Raw genomic sequence first — 10356 nt, 5'->3', positions numbered from 1 at the left:
GTCTTACGTTTGCGCAAATACAAAAGGTCACTGGTTAGAAACATAAAAAACTTTTTTATTCCAGATGAAAACACGACTGCAGACAAAACAGCAAATTGCACTCTACTTTTTCGTCAGCTCAAATGGCTCATGATTCCAAGGATGACAAGACCAGGGTCCCGTTGGATCCTTTGTAAAAATGGGGCTCCGTTCTTACTTGGTGACAACTCAGTCACATGTGAGGAGCACCAGGATTGCGGGTGACTGAATTGAGCACGCTAAGAGCCTGTCACATGTCCAGCATCCCAAGGTACAGCGGGTGCCCGGCGATGACGTCACCGCGACGACGACGGGGCAACACTCAGCTCGCCGTCGGACTCTTCCAAGATGGCGCGCAGCGTCTGCACTCCCTCAAATGAAACGCGCAGACTGCCCAGTTGCGACACGCCGTCTTCCGTGTCCACCACTGCAAGACAGGCACAAGACAGTCTGTTGTGTCGTCCGCCTTGTCGGCTGCAATCAGCTCCAGTTCAGGTGCGACCCACGTGAGAAAAGTGTAAGAAGAAGAATGGATGGATACACGTCGTAATGATGTGCCGAAAGGAAGAAGCGGGGCAAAGGAAGAAGAAAAGGACGAGGCGCTCAGACCTCGGAGGTCGAGGTGGGCGACGTCATCCGGTTGGCTCAACAGGTCGGGAATCGCCAGGAAGGCCACGCCCACATCCTCGCACTCGCGCTCTTGCTCCTCCTCTTCCGGCGGCTCGCTCACCACAGTGAAACGAATTCTGCCCGACGACGACGAGTCAGTGCGAGTCGCAAGGGTGAAAGTCCGAGTTGGACTCACCTCTCCATGTCGGGGTTTCGTCCTTGCAGGACTTCCTTGAGGAGTTTCCGTCTTGAAGCACTGCTGGCCGCATCCACAGCAATGACTGCCAACCAATCAAGACATCAGGAGCAAACTTGAATGAACTGCACATGGGCGATACATTACGGAGCCCCAGCTTAGCGTGTCATTAAAAGGGACATTGTAAAGAGGTTCCAAAAAATGAGGAGCTTCAAAACGAAAAATGAAGCTTCTCTCGACTGCGCTTGTGCTTTTCCTTGTATTTGAGGACTGACTGGAGATTTCAAAGGTGACCATACGGTGCGATCTGTCGACAGCGTCAGTGTCAACATGTTGTCGTCATCACAGTTGAACAAAAATAAAACTAAATGAATCATCTCTGCCGACGTGTGTTCCATAAAAGCCACTCGAATGGGCTGTTCCAATTGGTTACTTGGCCGGCGCCTCGTCAAGATCAGGATATCAAACAGTACATGAGTGCTTTATGCCTGCACACGAACACAGATTGCCCCACTTCAACACCAGTTCAGGACTAGCACGGCTCCGCCCACGCAGGTACACAGGCGCAAGCGGCAAACGCAGACTCGCGCGCGCACACACACCCTTGCTGAAGTTGAAACTGACGCTCTTCCCCGGGGGTGGTTTGGGCAGGGACACGGGGGTTTCCTCAGTGGGCATGTCGAGGAAAGAAAACTCGACGAAGAGTCGGACAACGCTGACGTCTCGACACAAGCGAGACTCGGCCTCCAGGCTGAGACATGCGACCTCCACGCGCACTCGCTGCAGGCCCTGAACACAAACAGAAGAAGCGTGACTCGTGTGGCTCCGCCCACCCCGGCCAGAGGTCGTCTTAATTATCGAGGCGACGCTGACCTGCGTGGCCAGACGGTGAACGATGCCATCGTCGTCGTCGCTGTCAGATTGAGACCACTCACTGGCGTTGCGTCTGGACGCCGACTCCGCCGCGCCACCGCCTGCTGACAACGACACGTCAACGCTCCTTAAGGACCGTTTGGCTGATGAGTGACGGAAACGTGTGCTGTGCGTGTTTCTTCAGGGGGGTGACTACACCGGGGCTGCCGTGAGCAGAGCGGATGAGGGAGTCCTTGTCCTCCGACAGAACAAAAACAAAAACTTTCGCTCAAGGGTCCAAAATAGTCAAAGGGTCATGCTCACTGGGAGGAAGGGGTTGTTGCGGGTCACAGAGGTCAGAGGTCAGGGTCGGGGGCGGTAGGAGGAGTTGACCTTCGGAGATCGAAGACTCTTCATCATCCTCGTCTTCCTCGGCGAGGTGGATTGGCCTGCTCGGCACCAACTGTAAACAGGAAGTAGATGGATGAGGCCCCGCCCACTCGACCACCTCTTTAGTGTTTTGGGGTCACCTCCAGGTTAGTGGGCTGGGCTTCTTGGAAGGTGACTCTCTTGGCAACCTGCTCATCTTTGCTGGGAGGTTTCTTGGCGGGCGTCAGGGTTGGTGCCAGCGTTGCCACCTTCGCGTCAAAGACCTGTTCGCCGCCGCCGCCGGTGAGCTTTGAGGGCTCCGCATGTCTTTTGGACAACGAGCGGCCTCCACCGGCCTCCGCTGACTTCTGCGACGGCGGGAGAACTTTGCCGCTTTGGACAACGGGCAACTTCCACTTGATGGCGAGATCAATATGGCCGACGTGGCGCCCGGAGGAGTCGTGGAGGTCAAAGGTGCCTTAGAGATAAACAGAGAGATAGGTGCTTTTCATCTATCATATCATATCATATCGTATCATATTCATGATGATGACAATATCGTGACAATTTTAATCGCACGCTATTGCAATACTGCCAGGATCGTTACATCCCTTAGAAACAAGACGCGATGACGACCGCAAAGGAGGACGCACGCGCTCACCTGCGATTTCCTGGTCCTGGAGGAGCGCCGCCAGAGGAACGGCGGCTTTGCCCAAATACTCGTCCATCTGCGGCTCCTTGTAGTCAAACACGTACAAGTTGAGCGCTTCAGAGGCCAGGTAGTGCTCCAAAGCGCCGTCGTCGGCCAGGCGGAAGGACTTCATGTCGGCAAAGCGAGGCTGGCAACAGTCATGCACGGTGGAGGTGGGATAGTCGGGGAAGTGGAACAACTTGTAGACCACGTAGGGACTGGGAAGAGATGAGCATCTGGATTGCAGGCCGCTGCAGCCGCGCACTTCCACCAGCAGCTCCTTCTCAACGCCGGCCGCCATCTTGGACAAACAAGCGTCATCACTGCAGCCATGCAAGCAACGTGTCTTTCAACAACGCCTCTGCTTATTTCAGCAAGACGATGCCAAACCACATTCTGGATTCGTGGTAAGAGTGTGCGGGTGCTAGACTGGCCTGCCTGCAGTCCAGACCTGCCCCACATTGAAAATGTGGGGCAGATTATGAAGCGTGAAATACGACAGCGGGGACCTTGGAGTGTTCAACAGTTGAAGCTGTACATCAAGTAAGAATGGGAAAGAATTCCACCAACAAAGCTCCAAAAATTTTACTTTTTAATAGTATAATTTACTTCCCAAACGTTTTTTGAATGCTGTTAAAAGCAAATGTGATGTAACATCCTGTCGCAGCTTTTTTGGAACTGTTGCAGCCATAATGTATATTCCCTGTGATAAACTTCATAGTCCATCACATGAGGAAGCGATAAAAGACGGGTACCTGTTCATCATTGCTTCCGACCACTACCAGCCTGTCAGACTCGGCAATGGGATTGCGCAGCTTGATCCAATACTCCAGCGATCCGAAGGAGGTGTCCTCACCGTAATTTCCTGATTTTGTTTTTTTTTTTGTTTTTTACCCACAGGTACAGATGACGACTGACAGAACCCTTTCTACGATGAATGCTGTTAAAAGCAAATGTGATGTAACATCCTGTCGCAGCTTTTTTGGAACTGTTGCAGCCATAATGTATATTCCCTGTGATAAACTTCATAGTCCATCACATGAGGAAGCGATAAAAGACGGGTACCTGTTCATCATGGCTTCCGACCACTACCAGCCTGTCAGACTCGGCAATGGGATTGCGCAGCTTGATCCAATACTCCAGCGATCCGAAGGAGGTGTCCTCACCGTAATTTCCTGAAAACGACAAAACAACATGCCGTGTCTTGCGGCGGCGATTCCGGCGTAGAAGTACTCACCGACCAGCGGCAGCGTCCCGGCCGCCGCCCCGTCCCGGAGGAGGCGGCGCAGATCGAGCGCGGCAGTGGCCATCGTCTTCCACCGCAGCCCGAGCGCCTGATGCATCTCCACGCACAGCCGGCGCTCGCGGACGTATTCCAGGAAGCCCCGGTCCACGCTCACGACATACTGCGACGTGAAGCCGTAGTGCGGCGTCGGCCCCGTGGCCACCGGAGTGGCGTGCAGGTCGAAGAGGTAGAAGGCGTACGTGCAGAAGGTGGACGGCGCCGGGTCACCCAGAGCCTCCAGGGCGGCCGCGGACAAAGTGGCGCCTATGATCTGAAGTTCCACGAGGTTCTCTCCGTCTTCCAGCGCCGGACTTTGGTCCCGGTCCTGAGCGCTGACGCTCTTGGCGCCATAGGCCACATCTCGCAGCTGAGCTGAGGAGCGGTCGGCAGGAGCTTGAGTGCCTCATGGAAACGCAGCGCGACCAATAGGGAGCGTCTAAAATGCTTCATGTAAAAAAGCTTTCCGTGGCCTAATGTCAGAAAACGATTGTTAGCAAAAGTCACATGCACATCTTTACTTCTGCCCACTTCAGCCTCTTCAAATATCACAACATTTGGCGGAGATGCATGTGAATTTCGCCGGTCATAGTTTTTGGCCAGTAAGCCATGTGAAACTTTTTTTCCACGCACATCAAACATTTTAGAGTGTCCCCGATGAAACTGTACCTTCCAGTTTGTGCATTTTGGCATCCTTGGCGGCCATCATCTGCGCCTGATGTTCCAGCTGCTGCGTATGCGACCTCTTGTCGCACTCCATTTTCTTCTGAACGCTGTCTAGCTCCACCTACAAACACATCACATGATCAGCATTAGCGTGCCACCTAGCCAAATGGCAAAAATATACAAATAATTGATGCTCGTTGGAATAGATTTGGGGGGGATCGACCTTCAGGTCGCTGCTGATGCGACTCTCCACGGCCAGCAGCTGCCTGACTTTCTCCAGCTCGTGAATGGTTTCCACATGAGCGTCTGCGTGTTCTCTCATGCCGCCATCTTGACCTTCCTGCAGGAAGCCCAACTCTCCGCTTTGCTGAGATTTCTGCGCCTGTAGAGGGAGACACTGAGAAGGAAGTCCAAGCGACCAACAATTCAGAGGAGTCAAAAATCCTGACGTCAGCGGCGAGCTAACCTCTGAGGTAAATTTGAAACGTGATTGGGTCAAGAAACACTCCCATTGCTAATCTTGTTGAAGTTGAAGTTGCACAGGCCAGCAATACTATTTGTGAAGTCCCGGCCAGATTAACAAATCGAAGCTGATATGTGTTTGGGGAAAATCCACAGATCTGAACCGGAAGCAGTGGAGCCAAGCGAAACGTGAGCAAATGAATAGAACTGAGCGTTGGACGTCAATGAAGACAATTTCAAGGAACAAAATCTTAGAATTGATGTTTCCAATGCAAATCAGCCGCGCCCTCACGCCATCAAGCCAAATATGTCCCCAAATATGACGTCACACCCGCTGTGCCAGCAGTATGAGGCCAAACGTCAGCAGGGCTGTGCGATCGGCGCCTCACCTTGATGAGCAGCAGCGCCTCGGTGAGTTTCTCGCCGTCGTAGTCGTCCGTCTGTGAGCGACACAAAACAAGCGTCAGGAGCCAATGCTGGTGCCTCACCAAAAAATAAAAATCTGCTGTTATAAAATGTAATCAGTGGATGTGTGCCTTTAAGGGGCATGGCCAAATCAGTGTTGTCATTTTCCTATTGTATTCATGTCTGATTGGTTCTCCCTTTCTCAAAATGGCCGAAAGGGCATCGGTGATTGTGGCTCTCCTTGCCCGCATGCGAAGGCATTACACGCGTGACCTTCACGTTTGGCCTCCATTCCACTTGAGCTCATTTCTACATCTGATTTTGGCTCACAGTGAAAAGCACAGAAAAATGTCGGGCTCGTTCTGGCTCCGAACGCTGAAAAGCGCCACATCAAGATGGCAGCGTACGCGCACGTCGCCTCACCCGGCTGTAGGCATCCACGCGGCGTTGAAGCTCCTCAATCTCACGCTTCTTTTCGGCCAGCTGGTGCACAAGCTTGCGATTTTCTTCCGTCAGATTCTCGCAGGCATCTGAACAAATACGACATGCTCTCGAGTTAGGACAAGGGGGTGGAGCGCGGTGACATAAGGGCTGGGGCGGGCAAATTTGTTTTCATCAGGATTGCCTGATGATCACGAGAGGGTTGACGGTGTGCCAAAACTCCCACTGTGGTACATACAGTGATCAAAATCAACGAGGAGAGATTAAATTACATGAATAAAAAACAGCTTCTATCACGCGATGCCATTCATCTTTTCTTCTTAGTTAAGTTTCAAATTTCTTTGACTTCTGGAGATACAAAAGAGAAGCGCCGCCAAATTTGTCCGAACAAGCACTGTGTTGTTCTTGCAAGAATATGAAATCATCTTTCAACTTTTCCAGGTGTGCTTAGCGCTCTGAAGTCACTCTGCGTGAGTGACCCGTTTGAGTTTGACACGTGCGTGCCGGATACCGGTAAGTGATTTGGGTGTTACCTCTTTCAGCTTTGACCTCCTCCAAGATCTTCTTCTTGTCCTGCAGGTCGCCTTGCAGCGCCTGCTCCAGCTGAGCGATGTGCTGCTGAAGCTGCCGCTCCTGAACGCTCCACCGCTGCTGCTGGGAGCCGTCCAACATGCTGCAGGCACACACGCACACTCACAACATTGTCGCATTGCCCTGCTGCGTATTTCAACCCGTCGCTTGTTCGCATTGAAAAAATAAATCGTGCTCCGGTGTCATCTTATAAGCCAGTCGCAGACACGGAGCTAAATTGAAGTGAGTACGGGAGTTACATTAAGACAACAAATAGAGCTTTGCTGCCATCTTGGTGTCAAAGAATTATCTTAAAGTGATTTACGGAGTTTTATGAGAGAACATGGGCTTTTTCCATCAACTTGTGACATCAACGGGCAATTTTTTAAAAAATGAACGGAGGGGGCATCAATTACTTGATCATTTTTCACCAGTGGCAGGAGAGTCACTGTACATCTTTCATATTTACTCTGGAAAAGAACTCACGATGGTCTGACTTGCTTCAAATAAAACAGAGACACACACACGCACACACACTCACACACCAGGGTAACAATCATTTGGGAGTTTTCTTTATGGTGTGTTTCATTTTGATTTTCATTTTTTAATTCAATTAGTTTGAATTAATTTTTAGAAGTTTTTGTACTTTATTTTTTTCAAAATGCTTTCTTTTAGTTGATTTTTTTTAATATAGGTCCTATATTATTTGCCACGTGCAAGATTTTATTTTAAATGACAAAGTTGTGCAATAACAACAATTCGTACAGCAATTTTGAAATAATAATAAAGGTGTAGTCTCAGCGTTTTGTTGTTGTTGTTTTTTTACATTACATTTTACATCATTAGTTTTCGCTTATTATAGCAACTTTGAGACTCACAGGCGATAGTCACTTGTGCTGCGTTCAAGCGCCTCACCTATTAAGCAGTTTCTCGTTGTGCTCCTTTAGAAGCTCTTTCTCCTGCTCCACCTCGTCCACGCGCTCCTCCAACTGTTGGCGAGAAGAGATGTGAGCGCCGGCGGGCAGGGGGAGGCAGGGACAACGGCAATGGCGGCCCTAAAAGGTACCTGCCGCATCTTGGCGTGCGACAGCTGCTCTGTCTGCAGCTGCGTCCTGAGCTCCACGCTCTTAGCGCGCTCGTCCCTCAGCTGCGACGTCAGCTCGGCCATCTTGGCTGTGGCGGCATCATAACATGCCTTCTGCGTGTGCTGACTCTGAAAAACAGGCCCCACGCCCGTCTTGAATATGGGAGGCTTGAATAAGAGACAGTGGATCGAAAGCCTTTTTGTTTTAACATTTTTTGAGACACTGAAACACACCAAGACTGGACATCATGCGCAACAAACAAATAAAGGTTGATGAATGTTATACAGACGGGGGCGAAGGCATACAAATGGATTTAAATTGAAAAGTGTGGACCGTCAATTTCAAGTCTGCCGCGCTACCCAACGAGCCGGCTGAACACACATCTCATCCCTCGCCAACGGGCGTCACGTCACCTCTTGCAGTTGTAGGAAGCGCTCCTCCAGCTCCACCATGGCGTTGCATCGCTCCGCCAGCTGCTTTTGCAGTTTGATCATGGTCACGTTGTTGTTGATCTGCGACCTGTCCCACCACCACGGCCATCCTCCTCATCATCATCATCATCATCATCATCATCGTCAACGGCATTTGGGTGAGTTCTACCTGAGTTCAGACTTGTTCTGCTGCTGAAGCGTCACGTTTTTCTCTTCCTCCAGCTGAGCGATGCGACGCTGCTGCGACTCGATCACGTTTTCTCTGCCACGCAAAACATCGGGACATTGTCAACATATCATTACACCGGCAGGAGCCGCGACGAGGCCTCCTGCCATTGGCTGACGAGCCGCCGGGGCATTGTAGCGTGCAGCTCTCACAGGTTTCGGCTCTTTTCTCGCGCTTCCTCCAGCAAAGCGTGCAGGTACGCCGTCGGCTGGCCGCTCGGTGGCCGCTCGTCACCTGCCGCGCTCCTGGCGCCTGAGTGTGGGGAACGGACACACGACAGTTGGCTTGTGTCTGACCATGACATCGCTGCGGCGTTTTCGCGCCACTCACGTCTGGGCGGCGTGGGCGAAGGAGAGGAGGCGTCGTCAGGCTTCCTGGGGGCGGAGGCGGCACGTGTTTGGACACGTGTGTGAGACGAGCGCGCGGCGGGGGACAAGGCGATGAGCTGCTGCTGTTGCTTGGCCACGAAAAGACGCTGCCTCAGCTTATCGTTGTCGGTCTCTAGCGCTCGCACCTTCTCCTTAAACTCGTCGACCAAGTCCTCCTTCTCTGCGTCCCACCGCCTGGGCACCATCGGAGCGCCCCCGCCTCCGGCCAGCTGCTCCATGCGACGGCGGTCCTTGACCAATCTCAGCAACTTGGTGCCCAGCCTGCAAGATGGCAGAACGATGGAGCGTGAGGAGAAAAGATGAGCAAAGTGGGCAACGCGCCATCTCACTTCCTGATCTTGTCCTCCTGTTGGTGGATATGTTGCTTAAGGAGCAGCGATTCATCGTGGAGCTGCAGAAAGTTGTCCTCCAACTCCTTCCTGGACACCCGCGACACGTCCACACGCACCCGCGCATTATGAACGTCTAATAAGATAACAAGAAGATGGAGCAAAGACCTCCCTGTTTGCTGCTCGTATCTTTCTTCTTCCACAACCAAATCCACTTCGACACACATCAAGACAGACCTTGTGCAGCTCTGAGCGGCTGGCTGATGTCTTTGACAGGTTCCTGCACTGCTGTGTCATCCAGTAGAAAAGACATCTTTCATGCTTAAAACAAAAGACAGACGAACGTTAAACCCATGTAGAGGCTGGACAATGTTAAATTTATGAGTACCGCGACACACATCAAGACAGACCTTGTGCAGCTCTGAGAGGCTGGCTGATGTCTTTGACAGGTTCCTGTACTGCTGTGTCATCCAGTAGAAAAGACATCTTTCACGCTTAAAAAAACAAAAGCCAGACGAACGTTAAACATATATAGAGGCTGGACATTACGTTAAATTTATGAGTACCAAATTCAGACGTGGTGAAAAGAAGAAGAAGCGAAAAAGATTGTGGCGGATCCCAATGTTAGCATTCGCCAACTAAAACTAGCTGCCAGCTCCCTCTTCGAGAGTGTCCATTCATGAACCAACTAATCATCCATATTGAGTATACATTTTTAAAAACAAACTCGAGAAACTTGAGGTACTTAGAGGACTTTTTGCGTCCGCGCGAGGTTCTCAATGAAGAGCGTTGCCAGTGTCAACAATCGGCATCTTTTCGCAGCTTTTTCTTCTTCGTCCAATCCCCTGAAGAGCGCTCATTGCTGCCTCCCACTGGTCATTGGCTTCATTACACCTCAATTCATTTCGTTTGCTCTTCCTGTTCCTGTTGTTTTTCATCCATCCATCTTCAACACCGCTTGTCCTGAACAGGGTCGCGGGGAGTTGCCGGAGCCTAGCCCGGTTGACTTCGGGTAGAAGGCAGACTACACCCTGAACTGGTCGCCAGTCAGTCGCAGAGAAACAACCATTCGCACCCACATCGTCACTACTGTAAGTGAGAACCGATCCCACGCTGACCGCACAAAAGTCAGGAGAGTGTACCACTACACTCTACATATAAGTGCTTAATTTTTTCATTACTTAAATTAAAATCAACCAAAAATGGTTTTGCGATAACAATTAAAGACATTTTGATTAACCAATCAATTAGGCCAGAATAAGGAACAAAGTGAACCCCTCCCCCACCCGCCTTCTGTATTTTTACACTGATGACCAAAAGCAATTGTTTTCAGTG

General features: G+C 51.1%; 1 protein-coding gene across 4 annotated transcripts; it reads right to left on the bottom strand.

Moving 5' to 3' along the window:
• Positions 1-34: 34 nt before the first annotated feature.
• rpgrip1l (RPGRIP1 like) lies at positions 35-9883 on the bottom strand. Of its 4 annotated transcripts, none has more exons than XM_019873897.1 (24): positions 9588-9883; positions 9432-9515; positions 9022-9157; positions 8634-8953; positions 8456-8555; positions 8247-8339; positions 8060-8165; positions 7628-7774; positions 7477-7550; positions 6525-6664; positions 5974-6080; positions 5535-5585; positions 4907-5065; positions 4687-4804; positions 3973-4392; positions 3801-3910; positions 2706-3036; positions 2206-2522; positions 2000-2138; positions 1697-1800; positions 1426-1612; positions 824-908; positions 628-764; positions 35-445 (listed from the first exon to the last, which is right to left on the bottom strand). In XM_019873897.1, exons 2-24 carry the CDS (start codon positions 9505-9507, stop codon positions 315-317), a joined length of 3588 nt encoding a protein of 1195 aa, XP_019729456.1. In that variant the 5' UTR covers positions 9508-9515; positions 9588-9883; the 3' UTR covers positions 35-314. The 4 variants fall into 4 exon arrangements, with proteins under 4 accessions (XP_019729456.1, XP_019729459.1, XP_019729457.1 ...); XM_019873900.1 differs by having other exon boundaries at positions 1697-1797; XM_019873898.1 differs by having other exon boundaries at positions 9767-9878.
• Positions 9884-10356: the final 473 nt, after the last annotated feature.

Source organism: Hippocampus comes, unplaced genomic scaffold (genome assembly GCF_001891065.2).
Source record: "Hippocampus comes isolate QL1 unplaced genomic scaffold, H_comes_QL1_v1.1 scaffold298, whole genome shotgun sequence".
In the NCBI taxonomy this organism is placed as follows: Eukaryota; Metazoa; Chordata; class Actinopteri; order Syngnathiformes; family Syngnathidae; genus Hippocampus; species Hippocampus comes.
The sequence above is the reverse complement of the archived record's forward strand: the minus strand, read 5'-3'. Positions and strand labels throughout refer to the sequence as shown.

Bases quoted from the DNA above. Each gene is read 5' to 3' on its own strand.
- rpgrip1l (XM_019873897.1), bottom strand. From the start codon at position 9,507: ATGTCTTTTCTACTGGATGACACAGCAGTACAGGAACCTGTCAAAGAC. The intron at 8,556-8,633 runs GTGAGTGGCGCG...CCCCACACTCAG, and splicing joins TTCGCCCACGCCGCCCAGAC to GCGCCAGGAGCGCGGCAGGT. The intron at 765-823 runs GTGAGTCCAACT...GTCGTCGGGCAG, and splicing joins CGAAACCCCGACATGGAGAG to AATTCGTTTCACTGTGGTGA.